The 22,209-nt window shown below is 39.9% G+C and overlaps 1 protein-coding gene across 1 annotated transcript in view; it reads right to left on the bottom strand.

The window, feature by feature from the left end:
* Window positions 1-22,209, bottom strand: part of adck1 (aarF domain containing kinase 1) — a 67,394-nt gene that overhangs the window by 35,889 nt on the left and 9,296 nt on the right. Inside the window, exon 4 of the mRNA XM_084569331.1 lies at window positions 4,126-4,329. Coding sequence (XP_084425457.1) covers window positions 4,126-4,329 — 204 coding nt within the window. The remainder of the gene's footprint in view (window positions 1-4,125; window positions 4,330-22,209) is intronic.

Here is a 22,209-nt window from a genome sequence, read left to right as displayed (position 1 = left end):
TTTATGTATTTCATTTACAAGCTAAAAAACACTTAATTGTTATTACTGCTACTTAAAGTAAATTCATTCATTCATTCATCTTCTGTACCCGCTTATTCCTGTTAAGGGTCGCGGGGGTCTGCTGGAGCCTATCCCAGCTGTCATCGGGCAAGAGGCGGGGTACACCATGGACAGGTCGCCAGTCAAGTAAATTCATGTTTCGAGTTATTTATAAAACTGGTTATATTTGTATTGTTTGTTTGTGGTTTTCACCAACATGTCAGTGAAGTAAACGTTTAAAGCCCACTGCGACTCAGTCTTCATTGACATGAGATTTAGCTCCATACGAGAACATTACACCAGCTTTCCACAAATAATAAGCTAATTAAATAATATATAGGTTCTATACAGTCTGGGTTCTCTGTTGCTCCCTCTAGTGGAATCCTCCAGTAACATGCAAAGTAGACAAACATGGAAAAACTATGAGGCTGAAGGCTGTCTACACAAACATGTGGTTGAAGACAGAAATACTTCTGGTCAAATAATCACAATCCAGAAGCAGATGCTGTCCTTTGACTATCCTCATCTTACTTGAGATAAATACCATTACCACTGATATCATTTACCACCCATTATTATTGTATAATACCATTATACATTTTCCAGATTTCACCCTCTCTTTTTCAACACAGTTCTTGTTCACATGGTAACAACCGACACAGACCATTGCAAAGCCATTCTCACTGGTACTCCCAACAAACTTCTCCATCACAGAGTTTGCTCATCTAGCACCACAGGATCCTTGTTCATCTGGCTCCCCCATACCTTCAGACATCCTCCCTGCTCACCTGTTACCGTGCTTTCGGTACTTAATGATCTCCATCAGTTGCTATGCTTTATTCCCCTGAAAGCGTAGCAGGGGTGCAGAGCTGCTTTCAAGGTCTGACTTAATGCACTTAATTCTATATTAATACTTGCATTATATTTCTCCTTGTTGACCTGGGTAAGATTTTGGACACATATAACCCTATCATCTGCAATCAGTAATAAACAATAATAAAACACAGTTGGCAAAAATATCAAAACAATAACCTAGTGCTACTTCCTGAAGCTCCATATCCACAGATGTCCCAACACTTGTGCCACCCTACCTTGACAAGACCCCAAGTACCCATGATGCACTTGTGTTTTCTTTGGTCACGCCTCAGCGCCAACTAAGTGTAATATTCAGCCTAGAAACAGATAGTGTTTGGTAAAACAACATATTGCACAAGCTGGCCTTTCAGCAGTTTTCACTGTAGAAGGGAAATGACAGCCAGAACCGAGGCGACGCTCTCCAAATCCACGCACAGTGTGAATGCATATGTCACCACAAATGGTGCTGAAAACAGCACGGCACCACACACTGCTCTCCGCCTACTACTTGCGCGTGAGAATATCCAACAGACACGAGAATGCATACGCGTGTTAAAAAAGAAGCATGTGTAGTCAAACGGAAATGATGCTGTAACTGCACCCCGACTCCATAGCTGCCTGCTACAACTCATCAGTGTCACTTCTTCTCCTGCCACTCCAAAAGGGAGGAGGGCTGATTCATTCTGCTGCCCTCTTTGCAGACAGAAGAGTTATATTACCATCTTTTCAGGCTTAATGACGCCCCACACAGATACCGGAAGAGATCAAACTGAACAAGCACTTTAATTAAAAAAAAACATGAACAAGACAGGAGACTGTTCTACGGCGTTGGCTTTGAATTAGAGAGGAGCAATTTGAATATATACGTATAAATAAACTGGTTTACAAATGAATTTATATCCACCTATTATATAACACCTGTTCGACAGCTGCTTCTTTTTTTTTTTTGTTTAAAGAATCACAATAATCAGATATAAGGATTAACAATCTGAGGCTGCTGGCAAACAGAGCAAATAATAGTGTATTCAACAAGCAGGCCTCAATGACTATGATTGCACATTCATAGTATACACTGAACTGGATGACATGCATAGAAAATGAAAATGACACTCTCAGTAGTAGTGATGCAATGTCAGCACTCAGCTGAATGTTTATTTGTTATTATTAAATAAATAAGAAACTTATTGCGTCTGCACCTACGTAGGGCCATTATATGATCGTGAACTATATATATAGCGATTTAGCGATTTTCCGATTCTAAAACAAACATTTGCTTTCTAGAGATTGTTAAACCCATGTAGCGTGAAATCCCATCGACCAGTCCGTGATACACTGCGCTACGTTATTGAGCCGGTTTGCTTGGAAAGGACCATGAGGGAATTAGACAAATGTTTAATTCCCACGGGGTCTTTTTTCACAGTTTCTTTACACCGTTCCAAGTGAGACAAAAGAGCCACGACACACAGTATCTACATCAGTGAGAAACAACGCACACGTGAACTGAAAAAAAGAAAAAAAAGAAAACACCAGCGGTCTATGTGGATGCCGGCAAACTAAAGCAGTGAACCAAATCTTCCTCATCTTGGAGTGGTATCCAGGGTGTGGTGAATGCAAATCATGAGAAAAAAATGTATATGTATGGCCTTTTTCTGCTTTTATCAGTATCTCCCTCTTATGCTGTCAGCATATCAAAAAAGAAACAATGCAAAACTAAGGCAACAAGACACTTACTCAAAATCCAAATAAATGATTTTCTACGCTCAATGGCCAACACACTAAAGTGAAAGCTTCCTTGGTATATAAACCACAAGCTAGAATCCAGTTGACAAATGTGATTGGCCTAACCATGAACAACAAGGTTACCCTACTGTAGCCTTGTTGTATAACAGATTTCTGCAGATTTTGTGTAATTTAACCGTTTCTGGATTGTGTACGACAGGGTCATATAAGAGACAACATGTTGACTTTTCCCTGACTTGATGATGTAATGCACTTAAACTCGAAGCTTTTTCTTTAAAACACACAGAACCAGGGAGTGTGCTGTAGAAAGAAAAGACCAACTGTACTGTATCTGAAAATAACAGAATAATTGCCTTGCCTCCTGCAGGCTCTAAAAGGCTGTCATAACAAGTAGTTTGAAAGCAAACGCTGCGCTCTGTACTAACAGCCGCATTAACAGCTCCTTCAGGAGCACGGCTTGCTTATGAAATGAAACAAGGAGAGAGTGTCTGACATATCCATTTTTGATTTATTGTCCCTACAAAGTGCACATGCAGGGCCAAGCACATGCCCTCGCCCTTCAGAGAGTGAGTGAGGCAGCTACAGACCAGACTAAATCTAAAAGAAATCCATCAACATACCCAAAGATATACAAAGATAAATTAGTAAAATAAACAGTAATAAAAAGAATGAGTGTCTTAACATCTGCTGATTTTTGTCTCTAGAATAATAATGGTCTGAACATTGTGATATAATAAATATGGCATCCTTCATTTTGAATTTTGTGATGTTAAAGGACTTAACACAAACAGTTGCAGTTAAAATATAGCTATTATTTAAATCAGGAAGGACCTGATCAACTTCCTTCATTGCAGGTGCTGTGGAGCAGTCGGGTGAGAGGTTATTCAACAAATATTCCCTCATATTCACTTCAGCTCTATTCAGTTGTATTTAAGTGTGTATTTTCTGTTGCACTGCAATCTCCAACTCGCTCCATCAGACTTGTGGATCATAATTCGCTTTTTTCAGCTTTGATGGAGCAGATGTTTGAAAATTGCAAAATTTTTAGTGTGTTTCTTCACTACCTTAAATACATGATTACGTCAACAATATTAACATATTAGCTACATTAGGAACATGACATTGTCACCTTTTGTAGGACACAACAGAGTGCCTGATTGGAAGCAAATGTAATGTGACCTAGAAGGGGGGATTCTGTGAAAGGCAGGTACCAGGGGTACTTTTCATGATGCTAACTTACGCTTCCTCGCCTTCCCTTTCATCCGATGACCCAGAAATAATAAATTCCTCATACTTAAAAGCATCTCAAAGAGACAATTAGCATGGGGAAATGAGGTTTCGGGTACAGGGAAGAGTGAGGACCCCAATAATTTTATTTATTGCATTTTTGCTTTTGTATTTGACAATAAAGAATCTAGAATCTTGAAATAATAATAATCTTTAGTTTTTTGCCAACCTGAATAATTACAGAATCCATTTGTTGGAGCTTACCTCCTTCCCAAGGTCTTCTCTGATGACCTGCTGGATCTCCTCCATGCTGCTCTGAGGAGCTCGGCTGTGGAGCACCTTCAGTGTAGAAGTGTACTCTTGGGGTAACAGGTAATCCAGAGCACCAAGGTGCTGACCCACTTTGATGAAAGTGCCCCGGTTGGCACAGCACAAGTCTCGAAGACGCTCTGCGGATCGCAGATGTACCTGCAGGCAGCGGAACAGATAAAAAACAAAAATAAGAAACTGTAATAAGGGATACCTAGAAAGACTGGGGGTCTTTCAAATCAAATGAGAACACTGAACAAATATCATGGTACTATTAGCCATGGATGTACATGAAGTTTAAATAGTTTAGTCCCACTAAATCCATCCTGACAGCAATGGTCATTTATATAACCAGTTTAAAATGACACATACAATTCCAAATCAGGAAATGGTGTATTAGTATAGTCCTGTAAGTGTTTTATTGTGTAAGTCATTTTTATTTATTGATGAATGCAGTGTTAAAAAAAAACAAAAAACTTTCCCTTTCTTCTTTCCATACATTTCTGGTAGATTCAACACTCCAAAAAGGGTAGACTCACTGTTTGCATGTCAAAAAAATGTATTTTCTGATTGATGTTTGGGGGCATGTAAATATTTTATAAGATCATTTTGATGGAAATTTGGAATCTGTGATCAGAATGATTTCAGTCGGGTTGAAGAAATATTAAAGTAAAGTAAAAACACCAAAGGAACAAGGTCAATGACAGATGTGGATACTAAATCTAGTTACTACTGTGCTACTAAATCTATGCTGAAGAGACTTCTTATCCAGCAGCTGTGTTTCAGTTCGTCTTCCACACCAAATTGTAAAATAAAAATGTTTCTTTAAATATTGGGCTTTGTGCACTGGGTCACAATCATTATAATAACAGGAAAGTAGAAACCTTTTATTTATTTTAAAGTGGTCTAAAAAGCATTACAACTGCTCTTCAGTGAATCAGTAAATAAAGTTACACATCAAAAATGAGGAGAAACAATTAATTAAAATCTAAATGAACATTAGTATTAACAACACATAAGGCACATGATCAAATGAGACGCTATTTTAAGGGCCCTACAAGGTATGCGTGTGCGGCGGACATCCCGTCTGTCTCATTTGAACCAGCTGGAAGTGATAATGCTTATAGAGAGCTCCTCTCCTGAGACCAGCGCAAATAAAAAGGCGTGAAATTAGCTCCCCTTAACCTCTGCAACCCCCAACACACACACACACACACAAACACACTCCTTCACACACACACACACACACAGCATGCTCCCACAGGGCCATTTGACATAAGTGTCATCTGGGCGATGATGACAAAGCAATGACAGAAACAAGTCACCAGAGATTACCAGATGAGCCTTTCTGCTTAGAAATGCACTATGAGCCCTTTCTAACAGCCATCAGCACACCAGAATCACCTACTCATTACGGACCATATGGAACAGAAAAAGCTTTTACCAACACATGAATGGCAGGATTATTAATGGGGTTCATCACACAAAAAGCACAGGCAGTTATTATTTATACAATCTAGAATTATTTCCTTATTTATAGTAATACCTAATATACAGTAATCAACAATAATAAATTAATCTATTTAAAATAAACTAATACTTGAAGGGGGGCAAATAACACATTTAGAGGAAATAAAGGACTGAAATTAAACCATTTTATTGCCTCTCAATTAAATGATATCAAGAAAAAATGTCCCATTCCAAAAGATTTTCTTATGTGTTTTTATTCAGTATACCATAAATGTAGTACTGAGGATTATTTTATACAATACGTAGTTGTTTATCAGTATGTTTAAAAAATGAATTGATTATTGATCTGAACAGATCAGAACATCTGGGACAGATGTTACCTAATAGGTAACAGAAGTGTAATCATTTATTTTGTATTTATCTAATTCCTTCCGTCGACCCTGAAACTATTGCACCATATTATACTTTAAAGTGCATGATGACACAGAGCAAGATCCTGTTTAGATGCTTACGTAGATTATTACAAGTAAACTCTGAGGTTAGGAAACCCATGGAAGGTGAAGGCTTTTCTGCAGGATTTTTTGTCCTGATGAGATCCAATAAAAACAGTAAAAATCTAAGTTGGTATAATCATTATTATTATTGTTATTATTATTACACTACAACATTGTGGTGACATTCAGACAATTATGTCATTTGAGTCTGATGAGAGCCTCTTCCTCCGCATAGCCACAGCTCTTCTGGAAGAATGTGTTTGGAAGTTAATTTGGGGTTGAACAGAATGAAAATGTGGCATCAGTTTGCCAACGGCTCGTGGCCTAATCATCAGATCAATAATCACTCCTCTCCCTCTCCTCTCTCCCAGTAATCAGTATGCTTTGTTGGAAGGAGGCGGGCTCGCAGCTTGAGGATGACATCACCATGGCGATGCTGCTCGCTGACAGCCCGAGGGGGAACGCAGCTCTGGGATAGGCTGACGCTCGCCACAGCCCACCGTCCCCACACATGCGCAATCCAATCAAATGGACGGTTAGCATGTAGACACATAGGTTAATTTGTGGTACAACACAGAGACACGGGAGATCAGAGCAGAATGCCTCTGGGTATCTCTGCTCTCATCCTCTTCACGCAGTTAGAAAGGATAGAAAATAAAAGGCTGCGGGAAAGAGAGAGGGAGAGAGCGTGCCTGTGTGTGTCGTGAGGGCTTTGGAGGATGGTGTATAATGGATGAGAGGGTGAGAGGAAGCAAGACAGTAAAAAGGATGGATAAAGCAAGAAGCGGTGAAATGGGAGGTACCAAATGTGGAAGGAAATCAGTCAGAAGGAAGAAGAAGCCACCTTTGGCTGCTGTTAATTTACTGAATTAAATACACTTTAACAGAAGCAAATTCCTCCCATTCAAAATCTATTAGCGATTAAATAAATTGAAAATGTATTCACAAGATTGTAGAAAAGAAGATTATGAGCACATCTCATTCGTAACTGCAAAGTATACGTTGTGTTACTGTATCAGCATCATTTTCAGCAGCTTTTCATTTACATGAAAACAGATATTCCTCTTTTGATCCAAAAAATGACAATATTCCATAGTATTTTCAGATTAACATGTTGGATTTGTCAGGTTTTAGGGGCATTCTTTGGACATTTGTCCATTCGGAAGATGCATTTCATTCCTTGGCCTCTTGCCTCTTTATATTTGGTGGCCCGGCTTTGAGCAAATAAAATACACAACAGTCGCTGAGGCTGGGATAGAGGTGCACGTATATTTAAACTCTATGTAAGACTTGGACATCAACAAGCCTTTGGATATGCTCAAATATTAAGAAGCCAACCTAAAAAGCCCTTTTCAGTGCGGGCTTGAAGAAAAAGCACCACAAATGTTTAGTTGTCTAGCAACAATGGTCAGTGAAAGAGCATGAGAAAGCATGGAACACAAACCTATGTTCTTTTTTCCTTTCACATCATTGAGATCTGACACTCATGAGATGCTTCTGCAGAAGCGCAGTGGCAACTCACTAAAGTATTGCGACTTGGAAGGCAATGTCACATCAGAACGCACTAAGACGATATTTCACTGCAGGTGTTTAATGTTCAGCGAACGGCCGACAGAGCAGGTAACATGCTGAGGAAAAGCACTGCATATGCTCCCGCACAGTTCCATAACATGCTGCTTTGCCACAGCCATAGTTGATGTTATTACTAAAGCCTGTCTTGTCTCCCATGCAATCGAACATTTTTAATTCTCAACATTTTTCTTATTCAGTAACATTCCTAAAATGTATTTCAGTTTATCCAGATTTCACACGGCGTTCACACATGATGAGATAAAGTAGTAGTAGTAGTAGTGGGCTCTCATAAGCCCTCTGCTCTAACTAGACAGCTGCTTTTTTAATATAGCTCCCTTCCTACAAGGAAGTAGTTCCCTGTCTCATAGTTGGTTTTGTTGATTTCCAGATTTTCATTTTTGGTTGTTTCTTGTTTTGTTGGCTCCGATCCAATACTGATCGTTTACTACTGAGTATCGGCCGATCTGAGTTCCGATCCCATCTTAAATAGACAAAATATCCTCCCCTGGAGATTCAGTGTACCTTCGCTCCAGGAAAGGTTCTAGACATGCAACTTGATCAACTCGGTCTCTAGGGAAACTTTTCTCTTCTTTTAAACGCAGCGTTCACTTTTTGTTGTGTACTCGATGTATTCTGTTTTGTGATATTCTTTGGAAGTGGTGAATCAGGTTGGTAGTACTCAATGGCAATCTTCTACTACCACCTCACCAAACATCCACATTGCAGAATTAAAAAAATTCCTGCAGCTTTAATGCTAGCCAACCGCCATTAGAACAGAAGTAGTCATAGTTTTGATTTCATGGCAAACCTAAACTAAATGACTGGAGCTTGGCTGAAGTCCGATCAATCCGATAATTTTTTTTTAAAAAAGGCCCGGATTGGTCCTGATACCGATCTCCCAATCCGATCAGGACCTCTCTAGTTTGTGTATTGATGTATTAATGATGTTTAAGTAAAGTTTTTATGCGTGCTGATTCAGCACCACAGCTTAACAGGGCATTAAAGTGGTTGGCCCTGTTCACACTTGGAGTGGACAGCTCTAAATACGTCTGTTCACACATGGCATTTGAAAGCATCTCCACATACGTCTCCAGTGACCACTTGTGACTGGATTTCACTTCTGCTGTCAATATTCAAATGAACATGGATGGAAAATAATGGATCACTGTTGATCCTGGCATTTCAGGACCGTGAACAGTATTGCCTGTATGGGTGTATGCACCGCATGGCGACGTGACACAAAAAGTGCTGGAACGCTTAATGAGTGAAGCCTCTCTTACTCATGGAAAGCACACCCGTTAGGCTATTATTTATTTATAATTTATTTATATTATACCTTAATTGTCACCTCTGACAATAAAGGTAAATAAAGGCCACAGTCATTATTGAAGAAATACAGTTACCTCCACATAGGTAGTCTCCATGCATCAATGCATGGTAACCACACGCAAGTACTGTATTTATGACAGAACTGCACATAGCCTGCTCATATTAAATCATTTAACTTGTCCATTTATTCGTGTTGGATTATTAGTTTAGTTTGAGGACAGCTGCATGTACCTGATATTTAAAAGGCTTGCCTTACAGTGCTTTTATATTTCTCTTCAGGCACTGGGTCAGAGTGCAAGTCTCATTTTTGTCTTGTGATCATTTCAAGTACTCTCCTTACTTTATACTTGTGAAAGTGAAATTGTTAATTGGGTTACTGGAAGTGAGCCATTGTATGTCCTGTTCTTTCCCTACGGCGACCAGTCAATAAGTCAGTCATGAAAAGGGTCTATTCTTGATCTAAATGCTCAAAGAAGACAAGAACTGAATGTGTCACATGCTGTCATGGTTAGTTTTGGTTGTATGCTTGAACTAAATGAAACTGCTTTTTGGAACAGTACAATCAACCCAGCCCTATGGTATAGCTTTACAGTAACTAAATCAGGGGTCACGTTAACCGAATATTTTCCGTAATTGGCCGTTTTATTTAAACTGTGACGGAAAAATCTGAAGGCCATCTGTCATTTTAACAGATTGTAATTCACACCCCTGACCACTTGGTGGCGAGTGACATTATTAATTGGCTCTTGTCTCCAATCGCAGTTTGCATTCCAAACATCGCAGAACTTTTATCAGTGCACGATTTCCTGGTACACCGATTACACTGATGCACACGTCAGAGCTCGGCTAACCATAGAAATGTATACAATATATATGTATGTATGTCTATGTCTATATGGCTAACGGCTACCAAAATGGAGGAATCGGATGAAAGCACGTTGCTAGGACTGATGAGTTTTTGTGCAAAATAACAGAGTCTGCATGTCACCGAAGCACTTCAACCCTAGTCAAAATGACAGACAACGAAAAAGTCTAGCGCAACCTCTGAACCAAATATAACTAGATCTATAAGGATCCAACAAGAGCTATAAGTTACCAACCCTGTTCTGCTTCACTCACTCGTTGCACTGTATGTGCACTTGTGATGGTCACCCATCACAAAAATAAGAAAAATTGTTTCTTCCTCATTGATGTACTCCTCCACCAACCAGTCGAGTGCTGTTTTCATTAACGTCTGTCTGGATTCATGTAATATGTAGTGGAGACTTTGAAGGAATTTCATTTTATCCAATTAGACATTTTTATGAACTCATAGTCATTGTGTACAAATTCTTGAGTTATGGCGATGAAGGTTTTTAAAGGTCATAGTAAACTTTGACCACTAAAACTGATTGGTCCTACGTCCAAATGAATGTTTTCATGAATTTGACTAAATTCTTCAAGGGCATACTATCAGAACAAAAAGGTAATGTCTGGGTAATGCCCAGATGGAGAAACAAAAACAAAGACCCCTCCCCTGCACTCCAAAAATAGACAGCCTGGCACTCTACTAAGCCCATAAAACATCTGTAGTATTTCAAATTATTATTTCACAATCATAAATCATCTGACAAAATCTACATAAATACTCAATGAACACAGATCTGAGAATGTTTGAAACAGAGTCAAATAAGACTTGCAAGGAATCACCTACTGTGTTTTAATGCAGCCAAATTCACAACAGCCAGCATCTACATTTCTGTAAAACTTAACATGTTAATTTCTTTTGCATGTTACCCAATAAAAAAGGGTGTTGCGCCGTATCTCATAAAGCAAGATGAATGCCATTACTAAGGCAAGAAATTCACTTAAACAAATTCAAAAAGTCTCTTCTCACTCACTGCAACCACGGATGTGCTACAGATGCGTACCACTGCCATATACGTCAAATCCAGTTCTCGTTGGAGCCTGTCAACCAAGGGTAGCGCTCGTAGTCGCTGTCCTGAAAGTTTTCCCGGCTGTGTCTGGCTAGCTAGCTAGTGATGCCCGAAATATGACTGGATAAAAGCTCTAATGCAAAGTTACACTGCAGGAATCACCACAGCTGAGAGACAAGACATAAAATGAAAAGAATAGGCTATTGGGAATAATTTAATAAGATTAATGGAAAAAAAAATAATTTCAGTGATGTTGATAAAGTTTAGGCCAACAGAGAAGGCTTTGCTGGCCCTGACGGCCCACCACTGCAACAAAGCTAATTAAAAACAGATGAAAGTAGACTTTGGTCAATGCACATAAAGTTATACACTACATACAGGGACAACCAAGTACTAAACTGCTCTTTTAACACGGAAATGGCTGTTTGACTGTCTTAATGGCACTGTTGGACATCAGCTTTATGTATCTTTCCTTGTCTGAAAACACATGTCTGATGGGAATTTTCTGAGAAACTTGGCTAATGCAAGATGCTCACCTTGTGTCTAGTTCTTGCCATGGTGTAACATTTTTAGATGAAACTGTCACTCTTCAGCAACCTCACCTTTCCCTGGCCCACTTTTTCTTCCCTACATAGCTGTGTGTGTTTCAGTAAGAGATTTAGTTTCAACCTTCACATTACGCTGTTCAATAATTCACTTATATTATAATTTAATCATGGACTAGGCTATAGTATAGTATGAGTACTCTTGGTTAATAGCACCAAAATGTTTCACCAATGGAAAACTTAAACAAAATGCATTTCCTACTGTCACACCACTGTAGACAAGGAAAAAATAACTGTGACAAATGTTGAAACATCTTAAGTGCCTAAAATCATAGCACAGATCCATAAATTCACAGCACAGTAGGAAACTTCTGTCTGTTTCAGGCCGTCTGTTGCGAGGCTACAAGCTGAATTAACTTCTGAATTACCAGTTTGGTTCGGTATCATCAGCTTAGACCCCATAACTATCATACTCGGTTTTTAAAAAGCACTATTGTTTGAGAAGGACTGCTTTTTTACTTTGCGCTTCTTTTTAACTCTATCTCTCTTTACGTGTGTAATTAAAGCATGGGCCTCCAGGCCAGTTCCCTGTAGTGCAGGTCGGTGGACAGCCTTCAGATGCCATTAAGCACAGATGGCAAATTGTTTTCTCTGAATAACTCCTCCCCTCCCTTTGTGATCTCTGATTGTGTGCAAGTGTTGCAGGGTGAAGCAGGCCCATGAAGCCAGAAGATTACACACAATGGTTAAATCAATTCCGCATAGATCCTCACTGCAGACTAAGAGACAGACAAGTTCAATGGCCTCAGCCAGACTCCTGTTAAAATATGTTTCCAGCCATAAAACACCAGGTTTTTTAAAAATGAAAATTATTCTTTAATTGTATGATATGCCTAAAATCAGTCCATATCATCTTCACAGTGTCAGAGATGGGGATTGCTCAAAGACATCCAGCTTTTATTACAGTATATTTCATCATGAATTGTGTACATAGCAGTATAGTGTGACTCAAATGTGATCATAAAAGAAATGGTCAAAATTGGTGCAGCTCAGACTGACGTTCATATGTGATGTATGGTAGAAGATAAAAGAAGGATATTCATGTTTACAACTTGTGAGCATGAGCTGAAAACTGCAGTATTTGTTGTGTGAGGTTTAAAATTTTGAACAACCACATAATAAAAATAATAAAATAAAAAAAAGAACAATGAATTTAGATTATATTACTTTGAATGGCAGACTAAAGCTGATCTGAAACTTCCATGTTTATTCACCTTTCCAGTCATGTCCGTGTTATTAAAGGAATATGCATTCAAGGAGAAGATCGACAGCACCGTAATGTGTACTAAGTGTGCCACAGGGAGGAAGAAATTCAGGGTGTTGATACGTTTGTAGGTGCATTTGCTTGCTATAAGCAACTCCTACCTTAAAGAATAGGTTCACGTGCCCATTGTAGCTGGATGTGCTTGCTGTAATTACTCTTCCTAGTCACACTGCACATTAAATGATTCTTTCCTTATGTACTGAAAGACTGAGCGATTTTTTTAACTTGGATTAGCTTCAGATAAAGTTACAGCATGAATACATTTTTGCATGGACAGAAGATTCTTGAGTCTGTCCTCCATCGCTGACACTGCACTATGAATGGATTTCTTAGTGTGAGCAGGAAGAATGAGCTAAATCAATTTTAATGTTCAGACGGAGACCTAGGCCACCTGACTTACAAAGACTCAATTCAAAAGCCTCTTCGTTAATCGTTAATACAGGGACTTGAGGAAGTTTTTCCTCTTAATATCTCATTCTGAGAAAACATGAACAGGAACGTTTCCTATAAAGTCAAATGATTTAAGATAGATTTATAGCTGTAGCTTTCAAAAATATTAATTGCCATGACTAAAACTGATCGTTTCAGTGACTCTTACAAGATTTTAATAAATTTGACGCGCTATTCCTGTTTTAAATAGTGACCAGTACCAACCATGACAAGCAAACAGAACTTAAGTACAAACAGTGCAAGGTGGTAATAAAATTGATTATTAGTTGAAACATTTAGATTCTGGACTGGGTTTGTCAGGATTCTGGGATAATTGACATTACGGCCAACTGGGATGTATAATTAATAATGTCCTAAGGTTTTGCAAGAGGTGTGAATGTACGATGTGCAGCTGGACAGCAGACAGCAGGGTCCTATACTGGGAGCCCAGCTGCAGTAATTGATTTCTGCTGCCACACCAGGGCTAAATGACTGGGATTAGTGGACTATGAACAAGGCCTATTTATTACTGGGATGCTCATGATTAGCTCGTTACTCAGTTCACTGAGGCTCATCTAGCCGCCTGTCACAGGGGAGAGAGGAAACTGTGCGTGGATGTGTGTGTTTGTGCTTAGATTTAAGCCCGTGTAGTCAATAGGCCTTGTCTACAAGTATTATAGCAGCAAAGCCTGAGGAGTTATCAAAGCCATTCACCAGAAACCCTCCAGCATTTAATACAGGGATACATGTATGGTATCTAAATAGTCTGGGGCTCAGCTGAGACCCCTTTGCTGTGCCGCGTATTAAAAAAAGTCATTTATTTGAACAGAGCCCAACAGCAGTACAACAAGGTGGGGAAAATGCAAGCTATTTGTTATCTCTCACGGCCGCGTGTAGAAGCAAGCCCTTCCTGTGCTGCTGTGATGGTGCCGTCTCTTTTCTCACCGGGATATGAGAAGAACAGTAAAAATGTGGGACTCTGTGTCAAATGTGGGGGGAACAAAATGACAAAGGGACAAGAGGAGGAGAGATGGTGGGGGTGATTTTTCAGTGGGAGCCACAGTTAATTTCATGCTCTGCATTTTATTGTCATGCCTCAGTAATTGTGCCTGAGAGCCACATGAACGGCTGAAACGCTCCCTGCCACGAATCAGTGGACGCTCAGGATCAGTAAGAAACAGCAGAGCAGTCTATTAGTACACAGTATAGACACACACATACACACACACACACATATTAGACCACAGTGGACTCTATAATTCCTGGGAACGTGCAAACATTATTTATAGCATTTTGTCAACTTTAAAAGTAGTTCAGTAAAAAAACAGAACTGCAAAAGCGAGGGCACCCCTGGCAAATATCTAAAATATTATTTAAAAAAAATATCTTGAGATTAATATAACTGCAGCAGAATACACAGACCTTAGGTTTTCTTCAAATGCTGATAATTTTTGTATCCATACCATATTTATAACATAGACAACAACGTGCAAAGAACTGGGTGCCTAGCTATGACATATAGATATCACACCACACTGCAGCTTGCAGTTTTGCTGTAAATCAGTGGTGACATGGAGGTGAAGTGCAGAGTCACACAGACCTACCCTGCTCACTAGCATGCTCTGGATACCTGCTGAAGCTGTGATGCTTTACATTATATTTAGCTAGCCAGGATTGTCCTGCTTTTCATTTTGTTCTCCTATAGTAGATATGACAGCCTAGTTTATAATAAAAAAAAAAGCCTTAACAAATGCAAATGTGGTGATTCCACCAACCTTTGAAATTGAAAAGGCCACCCAGAGGCTTGTTTTGTCACACACTTAATTCTCTACCCATACACCAGGCTGAGACTAACTCCTCTCCTACACAATCTTCACTTTTGACTCATTTTATTTACTACAGTCTTCTGTCACAAAAGCAAGGCGATTCCTTTACGGAAACGAAGGTTTATGAAGAAAGTGACAGAAAATGTCAGTTGTCTAGCCCCAGCACTTGTCCGTCACATTTAGTTCACCCCCAGAAACATTTCTGTTGCAGGCCATGCTTCTGCATTTGGTCATGTTTTCCGTATTTGTTGCACATTGCTGCTCCAGTCCATTTCTGTACATTTCTGACCTTCTGATTCAGATTTTCTTTCTTCCGAAGATCTGAAATTGATGGCACACACAAGAACAATTGTATAATAAAAAATCATTTAGAGCCAAATCATCCTAACATGTGCCATCTGAGGATACTTTACACAGTTAGGTCAAGACTTTACTGTATTATAGAGAAAAATCCCCAAATTTCCTGTACAGCAGGGATGAAAAAACTCTTAACATGTGAAATGTCACCAGAACACAACATCGCTAGCATCCGAATGTTGCAACTGTTACCAGTTTTAAAACTCAGGCACACTGCAAAACTCAGAAATTCAGCTTATTAGCTTAATCAGCACTGTGTGAAATAATTTGACCTTTGAAGACTTGAATAGTACAGATGTTCCTTTATATGTAAAAGTCCTGCACTAAAGCTGCTCTCTGGTACCCTTCCTGTCAGAGTGGCCATTCCTGAAAAACATACTATGCCTAAAATCAGTGCTCTGCAGCATTGTGGCCAGCTGCTGTCGGAGTCCTTTGCCCTGGGTGGCACATAGAAAATAGCAGTGACACAGAAATTTTGTATTTATGCTGCTGCTGCTGCTGCTGGAGATCAGCTTGTCAGCGATGATCTAACTACAGCAAGCAGCTGGGAAGCAAATGTTAAACGTTCCCCTCCTCTCCACATCCCTCAAGGATTTTCCCGCCTCAGACTTGTGGGGCTGATAAGCTGCTGCCACGAGCACGTCAAGGTCAGCAGTTATCTAGCCCCACCCCAGTATTTACATAGCGCGTCCCACACAAGTGCAGGGCTGGAGGAGTGGCGGCGGGCACTTATCTGAGCTGAGCACCATCTTTTTGCCATATGAGAGAGCAGCAGTGCTGAAGGATGCAGTCAATGCTGACATCTGCTGGTGGAGAGGTGAATTGCAATACTAGAAGTGCATCCTAAAGGTCATTTGAGTAAAAAGACCAGTTTACTGTTTACTACTTGTACAAAGTATCTACTTTTACTAATATTGGTCCTTCTGAGGGTGTCCTGTGGTGTTTGGCAACAGAATGTTATTAGTGGGGGCCTTTGGGTCTTATGGGTTGAGTGGAGGGGCCTCTGTGGATCATCCCACAGATACTTGATCAGTTTGGGATCTAGTGAATTTGGAGGCCAGGTCAACACCTTGTGCTGTTCTTCATGTTTTTTTGAGTTGTTCCTAAAGTGTTTTTGTGTGTGTGTCTGTGTCAGGCTGCATCCTGCTGGGGATGGCTGCTGCCATCAAGGAGTGTCATTGCTATGGGGTGGGGGTGCCTGGTCTGGTCTAGGTGGATGCTACATGTCTAAGTAACATCCACATGAATGCCAGGTCCAAATGTTCCTATTTTGGGACACACCACACAACGCAACCTACACGAAATTTTTTGCATCGGAAACATTTTAAAGAATACAAGCACCCCAGTGTTAATCCATTGTTGATTTTAACATCTGTGCATTGTATTAGTGTCTCTATAGCTACTATAACCTCAACAAGAAAGCGCATGTTAACATGCACATGCATCAATGTAAGTTTTTATTTTACTCTTGCATACAACACACAAAACATACACTTATTGTAGATATATAATCATTTCTAAATAATGGTGCTGATTTGACTTTTCATTGAACTGGTGTTGTGTCACCAATTTGGTCAGAAAATCCCTCCTCATGTCTATAAATCATCATTATCATATGATTTAAACCAGTACTTGTGTGTGATCCATTAGTAGGAACCACATGTCCTCCATTTGTCCTCACTTATGGAAAAGCTCCAAAGGTACTGGTCAAGGCAAGATACTCACTCCCAACTCAAACTGAGCAGTCCAGTGTCTTCCAGCAGTGAACCATGGCCACATAAGAACTCTCCTTGTTTCCATTACTGTTAAAAAGGAACTGCATGAAGGGCAGGATGCACCACAAATCAAAGCAAATAATAAAAAAAATAAATTCCAGTGTCTCAGTGATGCAGTGATGTGTCAACCAATTGCATGTGTTTGTTTAACATAGTAATCTTTAAAAGGATGATGATATAACAACATCAACAAACGCATGAGGAGCATTTCAGTGGTGACTGACGGACAATTTAACAGGCTACGCTTGGCCGTCTTGCAACGTTGTCGCTTGTTGTGTAAACATGGCTTTATCCTGACAGCTTCACTCTCAGGGGGGAAAAAAACACTCGAGTTAGTGCTGAAGACCTTGGCAAAACCACATTGTTTGCAAGAAGAAGGCGAAGCAATTCTGACACTTCACACCTTCCAGACTGTAGTTTTGAAAGTGAAAATTATTCAAGACAAACCCGCTTTTGCATGGTAAAGAAGACCCCTTTTGACTGCGCAGCTAGCCCAGAATGGTCTCCAAGTTGAAGGCTAACATGTTTCCTTGTCAGTGATCAAAAAACAAGGCCACATGCAAAACCCCTGGTGAGCTTCAAAACAGAAAAAACTTGTTGCATGACTTGATAAAAATAATTTTTGCCAAATATTTTGATGTCATTGTGACCTCTACTGTTGGGCTATTCAGTTACTAGAATGTTCACCTGTTTTTTAATCATAGAATTGTGTGGATTGAGGTCTCAACTGTAGTGTATCTAAACTGTCTGTGGCAGTGAACCCTTTAAGCTGTTCTCAATAGAAGTGAGTCAGCTATATGATGGATATGTAAAATGGAAGCAGTGAGGAACTTATTGCCACAGCAGCTGATGTGGGGGGATATTTTTCCTCCGGTGTGAAGTCAATAATCACCATCCGTAAAGCCTCTGATCTCCTTCCCCACGGTGCTTTCATATTACTGCGACAACCTCAGACACATTCACTGTAATGGGGGTAAAAGACAACTCTTTATCTTTAACCTTGGGGTGGTGTTGAGAGAGAATTTGCATGATACTATGCAGATGTGCCGAGTGAATCAGCGTTTTGTTCCCCCTTTCATCTCAGCCATGAAAAGCCACCTTCAAAATGGCTGCTTCCCCAAATACGCTCGACGCTCCTGCCTTTTTCTCATGCAGCTGAGGAAGCAAGGGGATCATTAGACATCAGTATCTGTTTGTCCTCGCTGTCACCAGTTCGTCGTGTCCTCTCCTTCCCCTCCTTATCCTCCTCTTTTCACTCCATTCCCTAAAATAGCCATGTGACTTGCAGTGCACTCATCTCGTCATGAGGCTGCTTTCAGTTTGTCACTATCAGTGTTCAATCTCTGTCTTTGTATGCCATCACGGCATTCATCCAGAATGCTGAAGATGCTGCCTGACAAGGTAAACACCAATATCAGTGCTAAACTGTAAATATGATAGTTGTAGTGATCCAGCAAACCTTATAAAATGAAAGTCTGACACGGAGGCCAGTTGTTCAACTTTAAAGTTGATATTTTTTCACCAGAAGACACGCCATCAGTGAAAGGAGCACGAATCCTGAGGTTGTTCTCTTCTAATCTGACAAACAATAAACAACCTATCACTTAATTTAATCACAAATAACCATATTTAGTGTTATAGCATATTGTGGGATGACTCAGTGAGAGGACTGGCTCCAGAACAAAAGATGTACACCAGAATTTCTAGGTTCTTAGAACCCTCTCTTCTTCTAATAAACCTTTTCTTATATGGTTCAAGATTGGCGCATTAGTGATCTACATGTCAGAGCAAGAGGGGATAATTGCCACGGTCTTCCAGCTGCACAATCCATGCACACAAATGAATGTATGAATTTACAAATGGTTGAAGACCAGTCTGAATGCAGACTGTGCGTTATTTAACCTTCGTTGCTTTACAGCTTTTTAAGCCAAACACGGTGCAACTAATGTGAAAGAATTTCTTTTATATTAATGTTCTAACATGAGTATTGTTGGGTCTTTAAGATGCAGAACGTTTGTGAAAACACTTAACCAGCATCACTTCCTTTACAGTTAGGTAATGGAAGATTCTTCGAGAGATGAGCGGAAAAGCATTGAATGTGAACAGGAAACATACATGTGGAAAAATGTCCCTCGTGCATAGAGCCAATGATTTGGAGGAAAGACTGTATGTGCCAAAACCAGCTGATATTATCTTACAGTAATACAACAAACAACGGAAGCCATAGCAAATGCTGTTTTGAATGCAATGACACGGTTTCTGTCTAATGTAGAGGGGAGCAGAAATGATAAAATAGAGTTTGGATATTTAGATATACTACATCAAGTCAGTTTCAGTGTTTTTATTTCAGTCACTTTGATATGAACTTGTAAAACATTTTAAATCAGTTTTAAACCCCTGTGTGAGGTATTCAACCCTTTCGGCCAATCCCCGCTACATAGGCCTCAGCCACCCTTTATGCATTATTCATGGGACTTAAATAAGCTACATTTAATTTCCCAATCATCTGCTGGCATGGCTTGTAATGAGATGCTAACAGAAGCCTGAACTGCCTGAGAAGGAGGGAGAGAAGGAGGGAGAGAAACAGGAGGGAGAAAACAGAGAAAGAGTGAAAAGAGAGGCGTTTAGGGTTGCATAATCAGTCCAGAGATAAGAGCTCACTGATGTTTCTGGTCTTTTTCATTCTATTGATGTGTTTTAATTTCTCCCTTTCTTTTGTCCTTTAATCTGTCTCATCAGGACAGGGCTGGAGAGGGCGTGTGGAAAATCAACAAAGAAGGAAGGAAGACAGATGCAGAGAAACAGTGTGCATCTGGCTCTGAGTAAATAAGACAGTTAATAAGTGTAGCCATCAGTAACCATTATTATTTATTTATTTTTTTTTAAAAAGGGTCTGTTAACCTTTGGGTCAGATAGAGACACTATGGGATATAAACCATATGACTCATACATATACAGACAGTGGGGAGCTGCACAGTTATGAAGAAATAAAAAACAATACAATAAAAAATGAAAATACAGTTATCTGTATCACTGTTGTCTACACGGTCTACATGGCTTTACAGGGAATATACCCAAAGGACAAGATATGTTACTCACTAGAGTGATGTGCTGCCTATTAGAGTGTCAGGAGCAGCCTGCATTAATACAGTAATAACTGTAAAATATCTTCTTCACATATTGACAGAAGAACTTATTTTAACGTCAAGGGAAGTATATGCCATTTCCTGCATCCTCTCATTAGAAATCTCACTGCACTGTGAGGTTTCTCTGGGATATCCAACAAAACAACAGAAGCACTAACTCTGAGAGCACCGTCAAGCCTGAAAGCTGTTGTGTGACGACAGAGAAGAGCTGGACAAAGATGTGCCAAAAATAGGTAAATTCATTCATTCATCTTCTGTAACCGCGAGTCCTGTGAAGGTTCACGAGGGGGCTGGAGCCTATCCCAGCTGTCATTGGGCGAGAGGCGGGGTACACCCAGGTCTCCAGTCTATGTAAGGGCTAACACAGAGAGACAGACAACCATTCACACTCACATTCACACCTACGGCCAATTTAGAATCACCAATTAACCTAGCATGTCTTTGGACAGTGGGAGGAAGCTGGAGTACTCGGAGAGAACCCATGCAGACACAGGGAGAACATGCAAACTCCACACAGAAAGGCCCAAGTCGGTCTGGATTTGAACAGAAATATTGCAGAAATACCACAAATCTAAGCAAAAATAGTTTCAGAACTGAAATTTCTCTGAATGAATCGCAGCTGAATTGAATCGGGAACTTGTGCATTTGAATCAAATCAATTCAGGCAATCGTTAGCGTTACCCAACCCTACTATCTAGTATCTCTACAATAATTTGTTTTCATCACTTATCACTTCATGTTTTGTTGGTCTAGACAGTCTTGTGATTAAACATTGCAATAGGGTATACTGGTAGGGGGAGGGGGGGGGGGGTTAAAGATGAATAGTTTAATGCACACAAAAATGGATCAGGAGTTTTTTCTTGATCCTTTAATTTTGTTTGTTTTATTCTTCTGCACCAGTGGAGAACGAATCCCTTCCAGCTCAGACACAAGACAGCGTGCAGATCAATCTTGCCTACTCATGCAAAGTAATTCTGTATTCGGGGAACAAAATGTGTAACAGGAAATGGACTACATAATATGCAGTACAGGAGCTATGTCTGAACACAACTGCCCAGACGGTTGTTTGACGTATCTGTTGTGATAAACACAATGAATTTGTCCAAGTGTACCCGGGACAAATACATAGAGACAAGCTGGACCACAACCATATACCACAGCACTGAGAGCATAAGCTAGTCTGAACTACTAGATTAGGATCAACATCCCTACCAATTGTCAGTGATTCAACAGTCTGATGTCTACATTAGTCTTAAATACAAATAGTCAGGCAGGCTCTATTGTACAGGCATTATAATTTTCACACTTAAAATAACACACTGCCTCTATTAATTTAATTACATCATAAAGTTTGGTCTCTATAACATAGTTCACTACAGTGGTATTGTCCACTTGTTACAGAAAGACACGAGACCCACCTTCCAATAACACATTACTTCATTTATTTAAACTAGAACTATCAGCCTTGTATTGTTGACAATCTGTTGTATGATATAGTAGCAGCTGATATTGCATCCTAATGTTATGAGAATCCTGCATAAATATTTTTGATTCTCCACTACTTGAGTACAGAAAAGGTCTGTGACTGACAGCAGAGGGCACAGAGGCAGACGTGGATGGCAGACAGTCCAGCAGCAGACTGGAGCGTGTAGTTGTAAAATTTGGAAAAATTGCAACAAATAACCCAGTTGACAAACCATTTGAAAAAGCAGCAATAAGTGGGTATACAGGCTGCGTATACCCTAATGGAAGCCATTCATAAGCTCCCTGAATTAGCTAGGATTAAATATGTAGTTTACAGAGGCCTGATAGAAGAAACTTTGCGTGGAAAAAGTATGGAGGTGGGAACATCAGCA

Source organism: Chelon labrosus (genome assembly GCF_963514085.1).
Source record: "Chelon labrosus genome assembly, chromosome: 20".
NCBI classification, from domain to species: Eukaryota; Metazoa; Chordata; class Actinopteri; order Mugiliformes; family Mugilidae; genus Chelon; species Chelon labrosus.
Note: the sequence above shows the minus strand (reverse complement) of the source record. Positions and strands in the feature narration are given on the sequence as shown.